Source organism: Malaclemys terrapin, chromosome 1 (assembly GCF_027887155.1).
Source record: "Malaclemys terrapin pileata isolate rMalTer1 chromosome 1, rMalTer1.hap1, whole genome shotgun sequence".
Classification (NCBI taxonomy): Eukaryota; Metazoa; Chordata; order Testudines; family Emydidae; genus Malaclemys; species Malaclemys terrapin.
In genome coordinates this window covers 109,500,676-109,524,075 of record NC_071505.1, presented here as the reverse complement: position 1 = coordinate 109,524,075, position 23,400 = coordinate 109,500,676, and the positions used below count along the sequence as shown (strand labels likewise).

Genomic DNA, 23,400 nt, shown 5'->3' with positions numbered 1-23,400 from the left:
TGGGTGTAACTAAAATGATGGGCATGAACACACTTTACCTTTGATTCTGTCTTCAATCTATGCAGCCCAGGCCCAGCTTTTCTGAATATTTCAGAACATAAGCTATTCAGGCCTGGGGATTTATTCATCTTTACATTTTTAGCTTCGTAAGCACAATGCAATAGTTACTGTTGTGCCTCCCGGCTGCTCTTCATTGTTGTATAGGCTTATTTTCTCTGCGAACCTACTTTTAAATTTCTCATGCAAAGCTGGATGGCTGGTTTTAGTTTCTACTTGCTTTCTCAAGCACTAGGATCAATCTACCTCGGGTGCTAAACAGGAGTTACTGGAGTGTCTAGCCTGTACATCCTGGCTTTAATAGTTGTTCCAGCTTCTAGCTAATCCTTTTCAGTGCACTCCCAGTGTTCCGCATATTAAAAGGGGTTCCTCCTCCATGCAACTACTTCTGTTCATCAACCAGCCCCCCCTCCCCCATCAGCAAGTGGTGATTGCTGGGGCCATGCTGGTCTTGGATTTCAAGTTCATTAATTCCTCTGAATTATGGAAATAGGCTCCCCCACCAGCACCCCCCTCAAAGCATCCTGACAACCTAGGAAGGAAAGTTCTCTTTCTTCTAATAGCAGCTCAATCCCGCTGCCTGCCAGTTGATTCCTGGACATCTTCAATTCAGTATCGTAAATACACTTAACTAGGAGGATGGATATATGGATATTTATTTATTTATTTGATAGGACAGTTATTTAAGTGATACATTATTTATGTTGCTCTGTAGCACAGAAAGCCATAATGGCAGCTGAGATTTGAATGAATCTGAGAACATCCTAACACAGCAGTGCAGAGTGCCATTATGTGTGAGGAAGAAAGAAGGAGCACCTATGGACATGAGGCAGGGGAAAAGAAACGGGGGATGGATCTGCACAAGAGAAAGGTAGAACTCAATGGAAGGAGAGGTGAAAGAGAAAAGGGGGAGTGAGGAAGCAAGCAAAGGAAGGTGATGCTAGATCAAGGAGAGAAAGGGAAGCTGACGGGGCAAGCCAGATACTGAGACAAAAAGACAAGAGGAGTTGGGAGAGAGGCAGAGCACACATTTGATCCAACAAGCAGGTCTCTGCAGGCTGTGAGCACCCAGCCAGACAGCTGGGAAGTGGAATCCTGTTGCAGTGTCAGCCGGAGGGCAAGGGCAAGAGGAGGAGTGAGAGTCTACGTGCAGCTATGTTACTTCATTACTCACCCAGGCCGCTCTTCTGAGTTCCAACTAGTCAGAGGTCCCTTCTGGGAGCCACAGCCAGGAGACAGCCTGGGTTTAAATATTCCTTTCCAGACATTACCCTGAAGATTTTCAAGGCTAAATTCCTTATCTTTGTGTGGTGTTAGGTTTCCATTTTAATCTTCTGTTCCTGGATATCTTCAGTACAGTAAGAGATAATCAGATGAGCTATTGGGCAGACTCAGCTGGTATAAATCAAGGAGGCTCCATCGATTTCACCCGTCTGGCACACTGGCTGAGAATTTGACCCATTTTTAAATATTACAGTAGTACTTAGGAACTCCAATCAAGGAGGAGGGCCTATTGTGCTAGGTGCGGAACAGAGAGGAAGACGGCATTCCCTGTCCCAGAGAGTTTGCAGTCTAAGTGCCAGACAGGACATAACAGGTGAATAAGACAAATTAAAGGGGTTTGAGCATGAGACAAACTGAACAGGGTTTAGTAGAAAAATAGGCATCTCAGCTGGCCACTTGCCTGACCTTCCATTCCAGAAGAGGAGCTGGCTCTAACCCCTCAGGCTGCTATCAGCTTGCTGGAAAGTTCCTTTCTGGTTTCAGAATTCTCTTTTAAGCGTCTGGTTACTAAGACCACTCCTTCACATTTAGGTGCTGCAGGACTCCAGGACGGCTGCAGCTCTTGTCATCACTGGGATACATGAACTCTCTGAGAGGGAGTTCGTGATTAAGACCCTCCAGGGGCTTTACATACCAAAAAGGTATCTCTGTCCTGATTCCTGGGCCTGATCCAATGCCCACTGAAGTCAATGGGAGTGTTTCCATTGACGTCAATGGGCTTTGGATCAGACCCCTAGTGAGCAGAACAGGTGGTCATATTACAAAAACCAACCACTACAATTGACCTCCTTGCTGGAAGCCTCAGCAGAGAGGCAAAGGAGGGAATGGGCCCTGAAGACTCAATTCACCTTTTGCTCGTAGCCTGCATTGCAGGGTTTATTATTACTTTTATCTGCTGAACACTGCCAATATGTTTGTTTTGTGCCTATCTCTGGGTTTTGTACAATCCCTACCTAAAGGGAATTATAATCTACACATTTTAATCATTGTCCATACTGCTCTGTATGTACATGCCCTTGTATATGCCTAATAATCCAGGACCATGCATGTCACTCTTTCTACATATCTGTCCATGTCCCAGCACAAGTATGCTGGCATATATTTCTTTGATGAGGGGGCTGTCACAGAGCATGTTCACCTCCAGAGCATCTGTTTGTATCAGGCCATGGCATGGTAGTGGTTACTTTAGCACCACTTTGTCCATGCTCCTGTTCTGCAACAGTGGAGCTTCCATAGCTTAGCCCTCCAGCCCTGTCACCTCACTGTCCCATCCCTTTCTAGTTAACAGGAAAGTCCAAAATAGGAAAACTCAGAGTCTAAAGGCCTGCATGCCAGGTCCTTGGTCCCCAGCTGGGACTCATCATTCTTGGCCTTTGTCCTGTACTTCCTTTTCCTCTTGGTCTGGAGGAGAGGTAGGGGGAACCAGGCCCGACTGCCCGCCCACTCCTCTGGGTTCCAAAGGCAGCCAAGGGCTGATCCTTCAATCCCTCATCACTTCTCTCCACTGCTCCTACCTTTTTCCTGTTTGTCAGCATCTTCTACAGGTCTGGTAACTCCCCTATTCCCAACCTGGTATTTGTGGCTCATCTGCACTTTTCCCCCAACCAGTTACTCAGGAGCTTCCTCAAAGCAGTTCCCAGCAGTGCTGTGTCCTCTCTGGCAACAGCTGGACAGTATTTCAAACAGTCCTTCTGGTATCCCTCATTAAGACAGGAGTCCCCCATCAACTCTCCTCCTGGAGCTGGAGTTGTAATTCAGCCAATCCCTCTCTTTCTCCCTAAGGCAAAAGTCCACCAGCTTTCTTTCCTGGAGCTGAAGTTGTAAATTAAGCCAGCTGTAGGGCCTTACCTAGCTTCTCCTTCAGCTGGCCTCTCTTTTCCAATTAGTCCTCAGGCTCAGAGGGTTTACCAGGCAGACCTCTTTCTGTTACAAGGGAAGAGGCAGCATATATGCAGCGCCCTTTCCCAAGGCTCATCCCAACTGGCTGAGAGAGAAGGGAACCTTGCCCAGTTCATTTCTGCAAGGCTTCTGGTCCCCAGCCCTTAAAGAAACAGTAATGGGATTTCCTTCCAAACACTATTTATTCCCATGACTGCTTCCTCTCTACCAATAACTATTTTTGTCTTTTTCCATTTTTCTGTATCTGAACAAGAGCTCTGTGTAGCTCGAAAGCTTGTCTCATCTGCCAGCAGAAGTTGATCCAATAAAGATATTACCTCTATCTTGTCTTATTTGATATCTCCTAGGTCCTTTTATATATCAGACTCCACAAAATCTTAAAGGGCCACACCACAGGACAGGGTGGGCTAACTGCTATGCCCCACTATTCTTAAGGAGACAGACTATCCCGTCACAGAGAGGAACACGGTTTAGTGGTTAGAAAATGGATTGGGGGGAGCATAGTCTACTGGCTAGAGTAGAGGGGGGGAATCAGGTGTATCCAGATTTTGTTCCCAGTACTATCACAGACCCTGTGCGTATTTAGGCATGTTATTCAGGTCAACATTTTTTAAAGTGGCTTCTTATTCTCAGTACCCAAACTTGACTCACTTTGGAGTCGATATTCACTGAATAGTATACCCCCAACACCAGATGAAATGGTCTGGAGCTGCAGGTGGTAAGCATCTCTGAAAATCAGGTCATAAGTGTCTAAAATAGGGCACCTAAAAATAGAGGGGGTATTTGAAAATGTGGCCTTTAATCCCTGCATCAATTTCTTCATTTTTGTAAAATGGAGATAAGGATACTTTCGTATGTTTCAAGGTTATTATTATTTTTTTAGCTTGGTCAATAAGTGTTTACAAAATACTTTTAAATTGTCAGCAGCAAAATGCTATGGAAGTGCCAAATATTTGTGTGTGTGATGTTCTCTATGCATTTTTCATATGTTTGCTGATATGTGTTCATCTGAATTTAGATGTTTATCTGCCAGGATCTATGAGTGAAATGCATGTCTCTACTTCTTTCCCTGTGTGCGCATTACCTCTCTCTCTCTTTCTCTCTGTGTGGTTTATTTGGCATTCCACAGCAGCTCCTTTGGAACTGATGCTCAATAATATAGTGTCTCCCTAGACACTCTCTCTGCCGGCAAACTCTCGTGAAGAAGATTATCATTCACATCTTTCTTTTTCTGTCTCATGCTGTTCCAGTGTCTCTTTTAGTCTCTCCTCACGAGTGTAATAAAAAACAGACTTGCAATAATAGCTGGTCCGAAAAAAGTGTTCCTTCTCATGGAAATTTTCAACAAAGAAAACTTTTGCTTCTGCTGAAATTTTCTATGTACATTTTCAAGTTTTTGACTGAAAACGAGAAAGTTTTTGGCCAAAATATTTTGACAAAAAAATTAAGTCTTCATGAAAAGCAGATATTTTTTACAAAAAAAATTTGTTTAATCAAAACCCTCATTTTCCTTTGAAAAACAGTTTCAATAGACATTTTTCTACTAGCCTTTCTTGCAATGGAGTTTGCCTATGTGACTCAGTACAGTAGTAAGCAAAGGCAGTTTGGTGCTCCCTCTTGTGGCCATATTGAGAATATACTGTCACTGCTACTTCATAGTTTGCTACAGTACACACATGCTCAACTAAAAAAATCATAACTTAAACCCACCCACCCCCATTTCCCTACTCTCATTTCTAACACCATCAATAAAAAGACGTTAATCAAACCTACATTTTAAAATGCATTTGTTTTAAATGAAAGAATGAGGTTTTGTAAAACCTTTTTTTTTTACACAAAACCTAAACATTGGACCCAAGCAACCCAAGTCTATCACTTTAATAAATAATATCATTGTATCATATTTACAAGAAAGGGAAAATAAAGGGAATTTGTCCAAGATCACAGCGAGTTTTACACTAAGGATAGTAGTGTCATGGGCAAGAGGTTTGCTTAATATTCAACAAATAGAACTGGGACTCAGGGGACCTGGGTTCTCTCTCCAGCTCAACTTGTTCTATGAGGTTTGGCAAGTCTCTGGTGGCCTGTGATATACAGGAAGTCAGACTACATGATCTGGTGTTCCCCTCTACCATTAAACTCTACAACTTTACTTCTCTGTGGCTCAGTTTCCCTGTCTGTAAAAGAAGGATAATTATACTTGTCCATCTTTGTGATGCATTTTCAGTTGAGGTTTGCCTCAGACTGGTCATTGCTATACATTATTACATACAGCCCAGCTTCAGGACAGCGCCTGGTGTCTGATTGCACTATAGTGAATTCTCTTCCCTGACAACATGGAGGGAGAAAAGTGGAGTTCCCTACGCTACAGGAGAGTGAATAATTTCAAGATGGGACAAGGGCTCAGTTCTTTCCAGTCAACATCTAAAATACATCAATGAACCCTCTTGTGTGTACTTGGCTTTGCTTTATCTCAGGGGGCTGCTGGCTCTGATAAGGCTCATATTGTCAGCAATCCCAGAGTAAAGGGACAACCTTGAAGTCACTCCAGGGCTGTCTTTATCCTGGGAGCAAATGTAACCTTGCTTCCAAATGTTTCTAGGAAAGTTTGGTATTACTATTGTAATGGGAAGAATCCTCTATAAAGGCCAAAATCTGAATGCACTGAATTTCTGCAACTCAGCTGAAGTCAATGGGAGCTCGAGGTGCTCAGCACCTCTGAACAATCAGGTCATTTATTTAGTTGCCTGAAGATAGCCATCAGTGCCTAACTTTTGGCATGCAAGTGTGAACATTTTGGTTACACTGCAGTAACAAGAGCTAAGCAAGGGCTAAAAGAACCTCAGTAAACAATGCCACAGACCCAGAAGAGGAAGCACTGATTGGACAAGCCAGACTTTTGGAACTGAGTGAGTGTGTGCACCCATCAGAGATGTAGCCCTGTCTTTGGTCCCAGTGAGAGAGAAAAAAGTTGCTTGTTTGTATTTTATGCCCATTCCAAACACATACAGCTCATCACCTTTTCATACTGCACCATGTTAATCACATCCATTTAAAAAGGGGGATGAAAGAGGACCCAGGGAACTATAGACCCATCAACCTAACTTCAATACCTGGAAAGATACTGGAACTAATTATTAAACAATCAATTTGGAAGCACCTAAAAGATAATAGGGTTATAACGAATAGCCAACATGGATGTATCAAGAATATATCATTTCAAACCAACCTAATTTCCTTCTTTGATAGGGTTACTGGCCTAGTGGATAGGGGAACAGTAGCCGTTAAATATCTTTATTTTAGAAAGGCTTTTGGCACAGTCCCACATAACAGTCTCATAAGCAAACTAGGGAAATGTGTCTAGATGAAATTACTGGGAGGGTGGAAAATTGGTTGAAAGACCATATTCAAAGAGTAATGGTCCACTGTCAAACTGGACATTATCTAGTGAGGTCCTGTGGGGGTCTGTCCTGGGTCTGATACCAAGCATTATTTTAATTAACGATTTGGATAATGGAGTGGAGAGTATGCTTATAAAGTTTGTGAATGACACCAAGTTGGGAGGGGTTGCAAGCACTTTGGAAGATAGGATTAGAATTTAAGTGGCATTGTGTGACTTTATCTATAAAATATGACCATGTAGATCATTGTTTCAACCATTGTTATATATTTGCAACAAATCTTGTACAAAGGTTGTAAAGTAAGGTGTCTATGGAAATGGTATGATTTGCTGAATATGATTATGCTATTTGTATGCATGTATCATTTTTGTACTTGAAGCTATGAGTATTGGCTCTATACCTGGATTTCAAATGTTTGTTCCTGCAGTAACACCCACAAGGTAGTTAGTGAACCCATCTTGAAGGGACTATTCAAATTAAGTGGCTCATCAAGGGACACTTAACTCATAATTGACCATGGGAGATGCCCATCTACACTAAATGGACTTTCCTGTGGACGTTCCATCTGAAGTATAGGTAATGGCTTCCTGCTATGACTAAGCAAAATTGTGCATGGACATGTGACTTGCCCATATGACTCCAAACACCATCTTGTCTCCTGTGATTTTTCACTAGCTGTGCTGAGGGCTTTGTTTGAAACAATGGGTTTCCCTCTACATGGCAAAAGCTATAAAGGCCATGGAAACACCTCCATTTTGCCTCTTTCCTGCTCAAACCTCTGGACTATCGACTTATACTAATAGGAACATTCTACCCACGGGATTGAGGACCTTCCAATGATTTGGAAGCAACCAGAGACTTGACTTAAGCCTGCAGTTTATTCCATCACTGCTACAAACCTGATCCAAGAACTTTGCAATTATTGTATGTATTTGATTCCTTTAACCAACTTTAACTCTCATCTTTCTTTTTTCTTTTTATAAATAAACCTTTAGCTATTAAAGGATTGGCAACAGTGTGATTTTTGGGTAAGATCTGAGATATATAGTGACCTGTGCGTGTGGCTGGTCCCTTCCAGCCTTACATTTCTATGATTTCTCACTCAAGCTAAAGGGCTCAGCACCAGATTAAAACATTTTGATTGATGAGACTGGTTTTAAAGAACCACTCATCTTTAAATCCAATGTTTTTGGTGGTGATACAAGGACTGGAATGCCTAAGGAAACTGCTTTTCTGACTTTTTATTAGCCAGTGTGGTGAAATAGAAGTTTACTTTTGTTGCTGGCATGGTATATCTCATGGGTGAATAATCTCCAGTTTTGGGGTGTATCTGCCCTATTTTGTCCTGAATTTGGTATTCTCAGTTGTGACCCCCCCAAAGGCACGGTTACACCTTGACAAATTGGAGGACTGGTCTGAAATAAACAAGATGAATTCAATACAGACAAGTGCAACATGAAACATGTAGAAAGAAAAAAATCAAATGCACAAATACAAAATGGGGCATAAGTGTCTACACAGTAGTGCTGTTAAAAAGGATCTGGGGGTTATGGTGAATCACAAATTGAATACGAGTCAATAATGCGATGCCATTGCAAAAAACGTTAAAATCGTTCTCGGACGTATTAATAGGAGTGTCGTATGTAAGACCCAGGAAGTAATTGTCTGCTCTACTCGGCACTGGTGGGTCTCAGCTGGAGTACCGTGTCCAGTTCTGGATGCCATACTTTAAGAAAGATGTGGACAAACTGGAGAAAGTCTAGTGGAGAGCAATAAAAACAATAAATTTAGAAAACCTGACTTACAAGGAAAAGTTACAAAAACTGGCCATGTTTAGTCTTGGGGAAAAGAGTAAGGAAAAACGTGATAACAGTCTTCAAATATGTTAAGGGCTGTTATAAAGAGGACAGTGATCAATTGTTCTCCTTGTCCATTGAAGGTAGAACAAGAAGTAACTGGCTTAATCTGTAGTCAGGGTGTTTTAGGTAAGATATTAAAAAACTTTCTAACTGTAAGGATAGTTAGGCACTGGGATCCAAGGGAGGTTGTGGAATCCCTGTCATTTGAGATTTTTAAGAACTGGTTAGACAAGAACCTGTCAGGGATGGTCTTCTAGGTTTACTTGGTCATGCGTAAGCACAGGGGGCTGGTCTTGAGGTCCCTTCCAGCCTTACATTTCTATGATTTCTCACTCAAGCTAAAGGGCTCAGCACCAGATTAAAAAAGGAAATGTTTTAATTTGAAGAAAAAAAATCCCCAACCAATTTGCTTTATTTGTCTCTGGGTAAGTGACTGAGAACAGATGTCTAAGCCTACTTGTGCCAGTCACTTGTTTGACAGAAGCACTGTCTTGTTTGCTTAGCTTCATTGTTCTCACATCCTTCACTCATCATTACACAAAGAAGCTATCAGTGCCTAGTGTTATCCCACTGGGATGCTGTGCTGCCTCCTTGAGAATGGGGGGAAAAAACCACAGGAGAAAACCATATAAATGGAACAAAATACTTTACTCTGGCTCAGTACCCCACTGTATGGCCACCAATTTGTTGTGAGTGGACCCACTCGTTGGGTCCCACATGATTCCAGCTCAACTAGATACAGGTATCAAGTATCAGAGGGGTAGTCGTGTTAGTCTGGATCTGTAAAAAGCAACAGCGGGTCCTGTGGCACCTTTAAGACTAACACATGTACTGGAGCATAAGCTTTCGTGGGTGAATGCCCACTTCATCAAATGTGGGCATTCTGACGAAGTGGTTACATGTGTCTGACGAAGTGGGTATTCACCCACAAAAGCTTATGCTCCCAATACTTCTGCTAGTCTTAAAGGTGCCACAGGACCCTCTGTTGCTAGATACAGGTAGAGTCTAGTCACTCTTTATAGCTCTGGGACTCCAGGGCATCCCCTCCCCCCCCCCCGGGCTCCAACCGCTTGTCAGGCGCCTTTCCTTGGACGTGGGATGCCACTGTCTAGCTGCCTTAGTACTTGAAAGCAGTGTCTCTCCTGAGTTCCCCTTTCATTTACACATGCTCCCCCAAAGCTCCCCTAGGCTGTGGGCTCTCTGGGCTTCTAGTGTAACCCCTCTGGAAACTGAAAGCAAGGAACACAGGCTTAGCAAACGAATTTCTTAACAACAGTCTTTAATCTTAAAGCACTTGAGAGTTACAGAACATTAGACATAATAAGAGTTCTCAGATGCACCCTCCACTAGTCTGAGCTCACCCCTTCTTTTGTGTCTAAGGGTCAGCAGTGTTTCAGCATGCACGGAGTCCCTCCTGCCCAATGTCTCCTGCCAGTACTTCAATATGGCCCCCTCTGCCTGCACAGAGCAGAAGACCCCTGCTCTTAAATAGAGCCTCTGTCTCTGAGCCATGTGGACAGATGGTGTAGTTACGGATCCAGCAGTCAGGTCTGTGTCCCCACCCCATGTGGGCTCATGTAGAAAAACCATTGCTTCCTGGGAGTGGGTCAATAATTGAGAGACAAACAAAATCCGTGACCCTAGCTTGCTGTGCGATGGCTCTTAGTGTAGTTCTTCAATGAGGTGTTAAACAATTCTCCTGAGCTGGGCCGCTGGCTGGAACACAATACGATAAGTTGCCCTCAGACAAGGTTAGCCTAGCTGTCAATATCTCTACAAAAAGAGCTCATAATTTGATACAGACATATCCTATTGTGTCACAAGAGTACTCTCCTGCCAGGAGAGAGGGATCAACAGCCTACAGCCCAGGGAGCTAAATGATCACCTTCAGGCTGCAGCTGGTTCTCTCCCATAGACTTAAAGGGCCAGCTAATGGGAGAGCCTATGAGGAAAAGCTCAGATAAGGTGGTAAACTCAAAACGGGGAGTTCAGTAAAGGCCATGTAGTCAGAAAATCATGAGGTGGCTGATTTTCCAGCTTTCTAAAGGCTCTGGTGGATATGGGTGAGAAACAGCCTGTGTTTTCCAGAACTGCAGTCCAGCAGGCTACAGATTTCAACTAGTTATCTCTTTCCTTTACTCTGCTATGGTGTTCTGCTGATATATTCCGATCCGCCAAGATCTTGGCTCTTTCCTTCAATTGAGATTTGCTACCATGTCACCATGCTCCCAGTGAATATTTAATTAAAGATCATCATCTTCTTCTCCGCCCCTGCTTGTCTCTCGCACTCTCCCGGGCCAATGGCCATTTGCGTCAGGGCAATGAGTCTAAACAAGCTGCAGAACTCAGAATTCAGTCAGGATGGCTGACAAAGGCAAGGGAGAGGAAGGTGCTGATTCGGTGTAGTAGTAGCTGGCTCTTCTCCTCTGTGCTCTTTATTAAGTCGGGGTAGCCAAAGGTGCAATCTGCAGGCCGAATGTGGCCCAGAAAGCCCTAAAATGCGTCATCCCACAGCTGCCTTCATGTCCACTACAAAGCTGCAGCTCACAGACTGCAAGTCCCAGTTTCTCTGACTGAGCTTGGCTAGTATCTGGTATATTTACAAGTGTACCCATCACTCCGTGTCTCTTCTGCTCCCTGCAGAGGCTGACATACATCTACAGACCTTGTGTGTCTGTGTTTTAAAACAGCTGACAGTTCGGATGAGTGGAGTGTAATTGTTTCAAGAGTAGGAACATAGGAATTGCCAGACTGGATCAGACCCATAGTCCATCAAGTCTGGTATCCTGTCTCTGACAGCAGCCAGCACCAGATGCTTCAGAGGAAGGTGTGTAAGAACCCTGCTGTAGGCAGACCTGGAGTACCTTGTCCATGGGGGAATATTGTTCCCTAATCCCCCATTAATGTAAGGTTGCTTTGTGCCTTGAAGAATGAGGGTTAAATATCCCTTCTTTCATAACTCCTGGGTTTTGTTAAGCCATATGACTAACACTGGCTATTCTTATTAATCATACAAATGTCCAATTCTTTTTTTAATCTTGCTAAATTTGTGGTCTCCACAATTATCTTGTGGCAATGAGATCCACAGGCCAATTGTGGTGGTGGGGGAGGCGGGAAGAAGGGTTTCCTTTAATAGTTTTAAATTTTCTGCCTTTCAGGTTCATGGAATGTGCCTTCTGAAAGCTTTCTAGATTTGCCCCCTTGGTGGGGCTAACACTCAAGCCAGAATGGACTGGCCAGTCTGCTTAGGAATCTTATTCTCACTCTCCCTTCTACCCAGGCGGGGAATCCTGGCTCAAGGAGGGACAATCCAATCAACATCAACCACTATGCAACTAAGAAGAGTGTGGCAGAAAGCATGCTGGATGTGGCGCTGTTCATGGCCAATGTCACACAACTCAAAGCGGTGCTGGAGCAGGAGGTTTCATTCCAGTATTATGCCACCCTGATATCGCTCATCAGCATCTCTCTCTTCTTCCAGGTGGTGATTGGAATTCTTCTTATCATCATTGGTAAGATATCTTCTGAGCTTCTGTTTGCCTCCACTGTCAGCAGCATTCGGGGTCATGAAAGGAGGAATGTGGTGGCTGGTGCAAAGACCCACATTATTTCTCCTTTAAATTAAAGAATCTACCAGCAAATGCATTTCTTCCTTCTCCATCTTAGCCTCGAGCTTTACCACTCCTTCACTCCTCTGCTTTCCCATCACTGCACCCCTGTACTAGGAATGGGGAATTGTTTCTGCCATCTCCCCACACTGCACCCCTTCATGTTGCACTTCCCCAGAGTGACCTGCACCACATCTTTGCACTCTGCCCTCCTCCATACTGTCCCTGGCTTGTGGCCTAACAGGATGATTCAGCCTGCGGTTCTATCCAACCCTCATTTAATTGATCCCAAATCTGTCCTTGTGCTGTGTGTACAATAGCTAACTGGGGTCCCTAGTGTTTCAGCTGGTCCTAGACATGTGCCCAGAGGCCCCTTGCTGTTGTGTTTGTAGTGGTTCTGTGGTCTTCCTCCCTGTCAGACTCAGAGGGAGGCTACCCTGCCTCACAACATCAAACAGCAAGCAGTCAATTAGCAGACTAGGGCTCTGGCCCTCTGGTCAGGGCAGAGTAACAGGGACTCTTTAGTCCAAGAGACAATTTACACAGTCTGCAGATCTGGCCCTCTAGGCAGGGCAAAGCAATGAGCAGTCTTTAGCCAAAGCCTCCTGGCTTGGGTAGACAGCAATTAACATAGGGTTACCATATTTCCTCATTAAAAAAAGAGGCCCACTGGCCCCTGGCCCCGCCCCTTCCCCGCCCACAACTCCGCCCCCTCCCCTGAGCGCCCGGCATTCCCCCTGCTCCCTCCCAGCTGCGAAACAGCTGTCCGAGCGCTACTGGCTTCACGGTTTGCCAGGCAGCCCCCAGACCTCTAGACCCTGCACCCCCGGCCGGGCACTTCCCCTCCTGGGCTCCGGCTGCGCTGGGGAAGTGCCCAGCAGGGTCTGGAGGTCTAGGGGCTGCCCGGCAAACCGTGAAGCCGGTAGCGCTAGGGCAGCTCCGCTCTTCAGCTGCACAGCTAAGGTGTCTGGGGGGAGCTGCAGGCGGATTCCCCCGCGGCAGCGGCTGCTGCTGCTCCCCCCAGACACCTCAGCTCTGTGCAGCTGAAGAGCGGAGCTGCCCGAGCGCTACTGGCTTCACGGTTTGCTGGGCAGCCCCAGACCTCCAGACCCTGCCCCCGGCCGGGCGCTTCCCCAGCGCAGCCGGAGCCTGGGAGGGGAAGCGCCATCCTAACTAGCCCCCTAGGGCCCTATCCCCTACCTGTCCCCTGACTGCCTCCTCCTGAGATCCTCCCCCCATCCTAATTGGCCCCCTAGGATCCTACCCCCCTATCTGTCCCCTGACTGCCCCAACCCTTATCCATACCCCCACCCCGAGACAGACACCAGGGACTCCCACGCCCCATCCAACCACTCCCCACCCCTGACAGCCCCCCCTCCCAGAACTCCCGGCCCATCTAAACCCCTCTGCTCCCTGTCCCCTGACTGCCCCCTCCTGGGACCCCTGCTCCTAACTGCCCTCCAGAACCCCACCCCCTATTTATGTACAGGCGTGACTACCTGCCCTTTCCTGGTTACTATACGCAGCCAGTCCGCATCCACATCCAGTAGTTAAAAAAAAAAAAAACTAATAATTTAAATTGGAATTTCATCCATTAATAAGTATTTATTATATAGTTAAAACCATTCTATTGAAGGACAGATATTAAATAACACTAAATATGTTAATGTTCAAAACAATATTAAAAATTTGAAAATTTAGAGCATGGAAACCAAAATAGCTAAAATTTAGTTTTGGCAAGATACACGGAATGGAAACTCTGGGATCTTTACCTGTCACTGAATATAGCCATCATACCAATAGTGGAATATAAAACAAGTCTACATATACTCTCCTTAAAATTTTTACTTCTGTCCATTCCCAATAATTGTAACAAATCATTATTACCTTCACTCCACTTGCCACGCGCCCCAAGCACAAAACCAAAGAAGTGGATATTTTTACCTCCCGTTAAGTTTTTAATTTCTTCCTCTAACTCAAGATAATAAGCCACCTTCTCACTGTGGGCTTGTTCCAAACTTCCGGCATTATCCTCCCATCGCACTGTAACATCAACCACCACTGCTGTATCTCCTTTTATAAATATAATATCCGGCTTTCTTAACTCACCTTTACTATTTCTCAAATGGGGCTCTATCATTGCCTTCCACCCTAATTTACCAACCTTATCTACAACTGCAGACACTACTCTATTATGCCTTTTTATCCTAGCAGTCTTAGTCTTATAACATTGTCCTGAGATATGGGGAACAGTCTCCCGCACTTTACCGCACCATCTACAAAGAGCATTCACACCTCCTCTTCCTCTTGCTAATGTCTCCCTAGTAGGATAAATATTTGCCCTAAGCTGCAATGCTGCGATATACGCTGACGATTTAACTTTACTAGAGTTTCTAAAAATCGAATTACTAATTAAATCATTTTAAAAATATTTTATCCCTATTCCCTGACATCTCGGTTCTGACCATCTTAAAAATTCCTCTTCCCTCCATTTCTTGGGATGAGATGTTACTGCACTAAATGACAATATTTTATCCACAAGATTTTCTCCTGCATATAGATAAGATAGGTCCATCCAATCATCTCTCGAGACAATATGTCTCCTCCATTTACGAATTAACATATTTGGGATTTGCACACTAAACTTAGTGAGAGCTAAACCACCATCCCTACCTCTAGAATAAAATATCCCATCTGTGGTACACTGAGGTAAATGTAAAATCTCTTTAACTATTTTTCTAACTAACACATCAAGATCGTCTAAAAGATTAAAAGGGGGTTCTATTAAAAGAAGATTATAAAATAGCTTCGGTAAGATGTATGTCTGTAAAATTAATATTTTTTTGGGCTGGTTTTAATGGGGCCTTAATTAAATTCTCACTCCAATCTTTCAATTTTTCTTTAAGTACCAGTCCCCCTACACCTATCCAGGGATCTATTCTAGCCCCTAAATATTTTTCAAAATCCCCTGGTTGAACATATTCAATCTCCTCTGACCCTATCTGCCAATTATCCTTAGGATTAATTACATAGGTTTTATGTTTAGTTAAAATATGAAAGCCTTTCGTTTTCTTCACATTAACAGAGAGATTAGTATTTTTACAAAACTCCTCTAAGATACCCAAATTTTTGATCATTCCTTTATATGAGCTACTTAAAATTGCCACATCATCGGCAAAAGCCAATGACGTGACACTATTACCCTTAACATAAAAACCACTTCCTTCTACTTCTAATCTAGTTAAAAGGGGATCCATAGCAATATTAAACAAAATTGGGGACAACGGGTCACCCTGCTTGACCCCCCTCCTAATTAAAATAGACTCAGTAGCTTCATCACCCACCCATACCCTAGTTGTGCAATTATCATAAAGGTCCCTAATAATATCTATAAAATGTTCATCTATACCAAATCTTCTCAACCCGGCTATTATATGTCCGTGTCCCACAGAATCAAATGCTTTAGCCAGATCTACGAACACTATTGCAATTTCATTCCCATTTCGTTTAGCCCCTTTAATCAAATTATCTAATATAGCAATATTTTCCTCACACCCAGGGGCGAATATAAACCCTTTTTGTCTACTACATATCTTAACTGTTTCCACCAGTCTTTTTGCTAATATTTTGGTATAGATTCTAATCCAAACTGACCAAATTGTCAATGTTCTCCAAGATGTTAACTTCTTCATTTCCTCCGCATCTTGTGTCTTTGGTATTAAAATCGTTCTATTTTTCTTAAATTCATCTGGTACCTGTCTATTTAGAAACCATATATTAAAAATTTTTGTAAGTATTAAGGAGTCTAAATTAAAAATATCCCACAAATTGCTCACTTTTACTTTATCTGGGCCAGGAGCACTATCTTTTCTTATTTCTCTTAAAGCTATTCTAATCTCATCCACAGAGATCGGACTCATTAATATATCATTATCCGCATTCTCTGTGGATGATGGCCACCCTATCATATTACCATGTCCAATTGTTCCCAAAATATTTACATAGTATTCCTCAATTTCTTTCATAGGGATAGCACACTTAGCCTTATCTGGCTCTCCCATTATAATGCGAGTCAATCTTCTTCTATCCTTATCAAATAATTGTTGATAGAATTTATACTTAGCTTTCTTTGTAGCATATCTCCTAATTGCATTAAATTGCTTCCTTCTCCCCTCCTTTCTCATCTTCCCTTTTCCTTTATTCCTCAACTCTATTTGACTTTCATTTCTAGGGTCCTTTCCCTCTACTAATGAATAACATAATTTTTCCAACATTGCCCATCCGAGAGCTTTTGTTAAATCCTCCTTTAATAATCCTTCAATTTCCCCTAAACTATTTATTATTTCTCTTCCCTCCCTACTTTGTTTTCCCCGTTTACATATTTTCTCCACTAAATCCACTTCTGGATGTCCTTTTAGTGGGAAAATCCTCTCTCTTGGGGGCGGAATTTCTAATATATTTACTCTAATGTCCTCTACCTCAGTCACTTCCTCCCTATCTCCTGTTACCACTAACTTCTTCTTTGCTAATTCTCGTCTTTTATCTGATATTTGTTTATTCGTTTTGGTCCTCATCTCGCTCTCAATACATTTATTTATATTCCTTTTCCCAATATATTTCCTTTCCAACTGTATAAGCTGTGCAACCTCATCTTTGGTCCATATACGAGATCTAGTCGATCCCTCTTTGATCTTACTTTTAGCAGCCATATCTTCTTTTCTTTGCTCATTCCTCACAGCAGGGTGTCTATGTCTACAGTGTTGGCTCAATCCAGATCTAGTATGAAAACCAAGCCCACAGACCGAGCATGTATGGCTCTTCATTGGGGTATCCGCCTTCTTGGGTATGCACTTGGGGTAGTGGCAAGCTATATTATGATATTGAGAAGATTTTCCACATTTACTACATACAACTCGTATGGCTTTACTTTTATGAACCACATTAATGTGTTTGGCCCATTTACCAAATGTTGGTAATATCTGGGGACATATTGGACAATTAAAACTATCAATGGGATACTCTAAATAAAAAACCCCATCCTTCCACGAACTACTTTCTAATATATTTATATTACTACCAGTACTGTTAAGATCCTTATTACGATCCCTATTAAAATCAGTACTTGGTCTAAAACTATTTAATAAACTAGACCCATTAACTAAATGAGCATTAAGATATCCTGATTCCCTAACATATGGATCATCAAATGTACTTAAATACTTAAAATCTGGATTAAAACTGTCCATAGTTAAATCATTAAAAGCGTCCCTTGTAAAAACCATCGGTAAGATAGATAAAATCTCCTCACCATGATCATCACAAACATTCTCCTCTACCTCCTCTCCATGCTCCACTGGGAGGACTTGATTCTCACTCTCATTCTCATGAGACTTCATTATAGTCCACACCATTTTATCCATTGGTCCAGCGACCCTGATCACACCCCTAATATATTTAACACTGTCAGCCGGGGCATCAAAGCCAACAGCGGGGGCGTTATTAACCCGGTCCAGCGCCAATCCGGTATAAAAATATAAATTACTTTTTTCCATAGCTAAAAGATTTACCCTTCTCAGGGGGAAACTAACCCGTACCTGGGGGAAACTTACCCTTTCCAGGGGGAAACTAACCCGTGCCTGGGGGAGACTACCCTTACCAGGGGGAATCTAACCCTTACCAGGGGGAGTCAACCCGTACCTGGGGGAGGCTACCCTTACCAGGGGGGCATCCATGTGGCACCATATGGGGCTGCCCAACCCCATCCCACACCCCACTGAATGTGGGATGTGGGTTCGTCCTCCGCAATCCGCCTGGCTATCCAAGCCAGTTACCGACTCTCACCACGAGGAGGTAGCGGTTGGACTTGCAATCCAGAGGCTTTCCTCAAAGAGGGGTCCCAAACAGCATAATGTCGAGCTCTAACGGGCGTGTGAGAAAAGGCTCAGATCTTGGTAGGGGTTGCCCCTATTGACCGGGCTCACGCCCACCCCCACCTCACCGATAACCCATTCTCTCACTACCCTCAGGCAATGTTTCCGTCCAAGCCCGACAGCTGAGAGGGTCCAGAGACGCATGGAGAGCCATTAAGAGGGCCAGTTAGGGGACAAGGAACCTAAGCCTCCCGGTTCCTTGTCCCCTAACTGCCCCCTCCTGAGAACCCCCAACCCTAATTGCCCCCCTAGGACCCTACCCTCTACCTGTACCCTGACTGCCCAAAACCTTACACCCCCAACCCCCAGACAGCCCCCCCCCCCGAACTCCCAACCCATCCAACCCTCCCCCTGCTCCCTGTCTCTTGACTGCCCCCTCCAGAACGTCCCTGCTCCTTCTCCGACTCCCTGGCCCCGTTACCGTGCCGCTCAGAACAGCGTGTCAGGCTCCACGCGCAGCCCGACACGTTGCCGCGCTCCCCCACGGAGCGCATAGCCTGGTTCCCGCCCTCGCAGAGTGCTGCGGAGCGGCGCGCTGGGCAGGGGGAGGAGCTCCAGACTGCTGGAGGCCCGAACGTCCGGCGATCTGCGAATGCAGTGAGTGATCTCAGCTGCAGGGGAGAGGAGGGGGAAGCGGAGGAGGGGCTCCCTCTGGCTGCCGGAGCCCAGAGCAAGTGGCACCATCCGGCTGGCTGCCCTGTCAGCCACGTGCACTCTACATGGGGGAAGTCCGGACATTTACAAATTCCCCCCGGACGCTATTTTTAACTGAGAAAACTGGACATGTCCGGGGGAATCCGGACGAATGGTAACCCTAATTAACACCTGGGGCTCAGGCTTTAGCTTTAGCTTCAGCCTTCAGCCCCAAACTGTGGGGCACACTCCCCTAGGCGGGTGCAGAGGAACGTTCAGAGAGCGTAGCAGGCCCAGGCCAGCCCCCCTGGGGGGCAGGGAAGGAGCACCACCCAGCCCCTCCCCACCACCAGCTCTGCTCCAACCCTGCCCCAAGCTATGGCCCAACTCCTGTCCCTGCGCCTGGCCCCATCTCCAGCCTCAGCCCCGGCCGCAGCTCCGCACCTGGCCACAGGCCCAGCTGCCAGTCCCCACTGCAGGCTGGCTGTGGCTCTGCTCCTGCCCCTAGCCTTGGCCCTGGCCACATCCCTGCTCTTAAACCCACCCCCAGTTGCAGCTGCAGCCTTCTTACCCAGTCCATGCCCCACCCCCCTGCTCCCAGCCTGGGGGGTTGCGAACAGGGGCAAGAGGGGGGGCGTGACCCTGAAAAGTTTGAGGACCACCGGTCTAGGGGCTTTCAGCCCCCTGGCAGGGGCAAGCCACAAACAGGGCACAGGCCTGTTAGCCTAAGGTAGTAGGCCACCTCCCATGGGGTGGTTTTAGCAGCAGGGGTTAGGGATACCCAGGCCCACGCTGCTCCACCAGGGCCAGCCCAGGGCCCTAACAGTGTTGGTGATCCCATCACCCGGTCAGCGGTGAAGTCACCAAAACACGCTGACTCATTTCCCGGCAACACAACCGGACTAATGTCTGGTTCCCCATGGCTACTTCCTACCGCCCATCCTTGGCGTGGCTCCGTAGTCCATGGGTGCTCAGCCTCCTCAGGGTAAATGGAGGATGGCAATCCCAGCAACTCCTCTCCACAATCAGTCTCCTCCAGGGGCAGGGCACTGCACAGCTCGGTCCCTGGTCCAGAGTTCAGCGGCAAGGTACAGCAACTGAGCTGACGGCCCGTCTTGTCCCGCCCCCTGCTTCCAGCACAGGGGGCAGGGCTGTCTTGACTTTGCTCACCAGGGGCATGGGGCAGTTCCGCCCCCTCAGGCTCAGAGGGAGGCCACTCTGCCTCACTACAGGGTGCCTGCTCTGTCAGCACACCCATCTCCAGGACCTCCCACACCTGCTCTGGCCCCCTTCTCCACACACCCACTTTGAAGGAGGAACTCGAGGAGCCAGCTCTCCCTAAGCACCTTTCCCTGCCCCTTCTCCACACACCCACTTTGAAGGAGGAGCTTGAGGAGCCAGCTCTCCCTAAGCACCTTTCCCCTCCTACTGCCACCTCATTCAGTGCCCTCACCACTTGTGGAAACCTTTCCTGACCCTCATTGACAAGCACACCAGTGCCTCTATCATGTGTCTAAAAGCCTCCCATTGCCTCCTCCCATGATGCCAAGAGCCCTTCCTTGCACCGCCGGGCTGGGCTATGTAGAAAGTTAGGTTGACCCAGCTAGGTCACTCAGGGGTGTGAAAAATTTGCAGATTTACCATAGCAACAGGAGACCCCCCTTCCGTCACTGTAATAAGAGTCTACACTACAGCGCTGCAGCAGCACAGCGGCAGCTATGCCGCTCTAGTGTTTCTAGCGTAGACATGGTCTTACTTGGCAAAAGTCTCCACAGACCCCATCAGGCCTGGAGCCTCCCTTCAGCTGATAAACAAAGGCCTGTCATTCCCAGCACTTGTGTGCGCTCCTGTTTGGCGCTGTGAGGAATGACAATGGAGCATGAGCCTGGACTATAGACAGCAGTAACTCCCTTGTTATTTATGTAGGGCCTGATTGTCAGATTGACGTCATTGGGAGCTGTGGGTGTGCTTCAGAAAACTAGGCCTCTCTTGGTTAACTTACACTGTTCTGCTCCCTCACTCCCCACCCCCACTCAAAAACCCTGTACTGTAGTATTAATAAAATCATCCTCCCAGCTCCAATCCCTGGGACAACTTGCTGCCACTACCTCACGTGTGTTCAGCAGTCTGCCCAGGACATGGTTCCTTTAGGCCATGAGGCTTTGAGCCAGTTTTCAATTCTCCCTTTGTTTTGTGCTGTGTCTCAGCTCGGCTGAACCTGAATGATGTGTCAAAGCAGCACCGCCTGAATGTGCTCAATAATGTTGCCACGGCTCTGATCTTCATCACCGTCATCCTCAACATCTTCATCACCGGCTTTGGTGTACAGAAGACTGGTCTCTAGGCCTGGAGAGCAAGGGAATCAGGTAATGAAGGGATGAGGGTCCACTACCACCCACCTTTGGAAGGGTCAACTGCTTCGGCAGTCAAAGGGTCTCAGAAATCATCAATGCTGTAGTGGAAGGGAAGGTGGGGGACAGCCCTACACATACACACATGGCCCCTTTGTGAATAGTGTTGTCCCATGGGAAGCCTGGGCTGTGTGACAGGATCTCTCAGGAAAAGGAATTTCCTTGCTCCGTCTCTAAAGCAAGGGTGTCATGAGTCCACATTTATGGGATTCATCAGATATCTGGTAGCAGCAGTTGGTGTCCAGCAGATAGCAAATCCCAACCTGGATCATCATGATAGGTACTATGGGAGGGGAGTCAGACAGTGGAAAGGAGGGTGTGGCATGTAGGTGGGAAAGGACCTGGTTCCCAAGAGCTATTCAGGCAGTGGGAGAGATCAGAAGATGGACCAATGCTGGCAAGGGTGGTGGAAGGAAAGAGAGGCAGTAGGGAGGGAGCTTTTCAAAATGGCCACTGCTATTTGGTGATGGTGGTGGCCATTTTAAGAAGCTGATTTTTGACCCTTATTCCTCTTGCCTTAATGGTTCCCACCAATAGGGTGACCATATTTGCCTATACTGAATATGGGACACCTGGTAAAATTACTTGTATTCAAGCAAGTTCAGTGGCAATCAATTGTACAAACATTCAAATTAACATCAAGTTGCCTGAGCCTCTGTTAAAAAGAAATACTGTTTAGTTGGATTCTTTTTATTTACCGTCTTATCTTTAAGGCTTTAGGGTTCACATGGGGAGGGGTGACACACACACTTCCCTCCCCCTCCCCTTCCCCCCCGCCACGCACACACGGGGAGAGGTCACACACACACACACATACATACATATACACCTCTCTAATACTGTGTGTGTGTGTGACCAACCAACCCGACCCAACCCTCCCTGCCTGACGCTCTCTGCCCTCCATGCCTGGCTGAGCCCCTGGGACAGACCCGCCTCTCCTGGTACCTGGCACTCTGTGTTTCCAAGGCAACACGTGGGCAGAGGGCACGCAGGGTCACATACCCTCCCTCCCCAGATTCCTACCAGGGTTCACACCAGAATGTGGCCAGCAGCAGCCTTTCAGCACTGTGCAGGACAGAAGGGACAGGAGCTGCTTCCAGCTGCCAGGGAGGAGGAGGAGGGATGACCTGGTCCATGTCTTTGCAAAGCTTCTCTTCCCTCCACCCCCACATGTGTGGCTGGAAGCAGCTTGTCCATTCCTGCCTGCACAGTGTTGAAAGGCAGCTAACACCGCCAGGCTGGCCACCGTTCTAACCCAGCTGCCTCTGGTCCCCACACTACAGTGCAGGCAGGAAGGGGTTAAGCCCAAAGGATGCATTGTGCACCAGGGCCTAGGGAACCTGACTGCAAGGGCTTCAGTGAACCAGGCCAGAGAGGTGGCTCAACAGGGGAGGGTGCCTAGGGAATGGAGCAGTCCCACACTCCCTGGGGGCAGGAACCAGGGCTGGGGTGAGGGGTGGGTTTGAAGAGGGTGCTAAGCCCCTTCCCCAGGGGCTGCTGTGGAGCCTGCAGGTTCGGGGTGTAAACAGGCTGAAAATCATTCCCGTGCTGCTCTAGAGCTTAGCTGAGTGGCGGAGAGGCTTCCCTGTGCCTGCGCTGTGCATGGCTTTGGCACATGCAGGGCTTGTCTCCTCCTGGCCAGCACCCCAGGCTCGAGGGTCTTGGGCTTTCCCAGGATGCTAGCCCAGCCAGAGGCAGTTGGGGAAGGAAGGAGCCTGCTTGCCAGGCTGCTGGTGAGCTGAGCGCTCCGACCTGGGGCTGGTTCTCCACACAGTGCTGGGAGCTGGATGTGCTAGGGGCTGGGATATGGAGGAGCCGCAGGCCTTGGGGGGGAGGTGAAGGGGCAAAGCAGGGAGAGGACAGCGAGAGGGGGAGAACGTAAAGGGCCGATGGGTGGACAGCAGAGGCAACACGTAACCGGCCCTCGTCTGGTGGCTGCCCACACTCACCAGCCACCACAGCTTGCAGCACGCAGACAGTGCCAGCCGGGAATAGGATGGGGGGGTGGCCCTGCTGGCCGAGAGCTGGCACGCAGCAGGGGCTGAGCTGATGGACCAGTGGCGGGGAGAGTGGCTGGTGCCACACACTGCATCTTCGCTCCGCCACTAGCCTTGCACACCCACCCCCATCATCAGCCACTGGACCCCCCACTCACCACTGGTGGGTGAGTGGCTGGCGAGCCGGGATCTGGCCAGCAGCAGGATCTGCCAGTACTGATGGGGGAAGAGGAGGGCAGGAGAGACAGAAAATACGGGACAATTTGCCCATTTTTAAGAAAAAGTTGGGACACCTGCAGGAGGGCTTAAATATGGGATTGT

The 23,400-nt window shown here is 46.7% G+C and overlaps 1 protein-coding gene across 1 annotated transcript in view; it reads left to right on the top strand.

The window, feature by feature from the left end:
- The window catches only part of NINJ2 (ninjurin 2), a 77,924-nt gene that overhangs the window by 52,331 nt on the left and 2,193 nt on the right, over window positions 1–23,400 (top strand). The window contains exons 2-3 of the mRNA XM_054016287.1: window positions 11,781–12,012; window positions 20,879–21,037. Of these exons, the coding sequence (XP_053872262.1) occupies window positions 11,781–12,012; window positions 20,879–21,015 (369 nt within the window). The 3' untranslated portion in view covers window positions 21,016–21,037. The remainder of the gene's footprint in view (window positions 1–11,780; window positions 12,013–20,878; window positions 21,038–23,400) is intronic.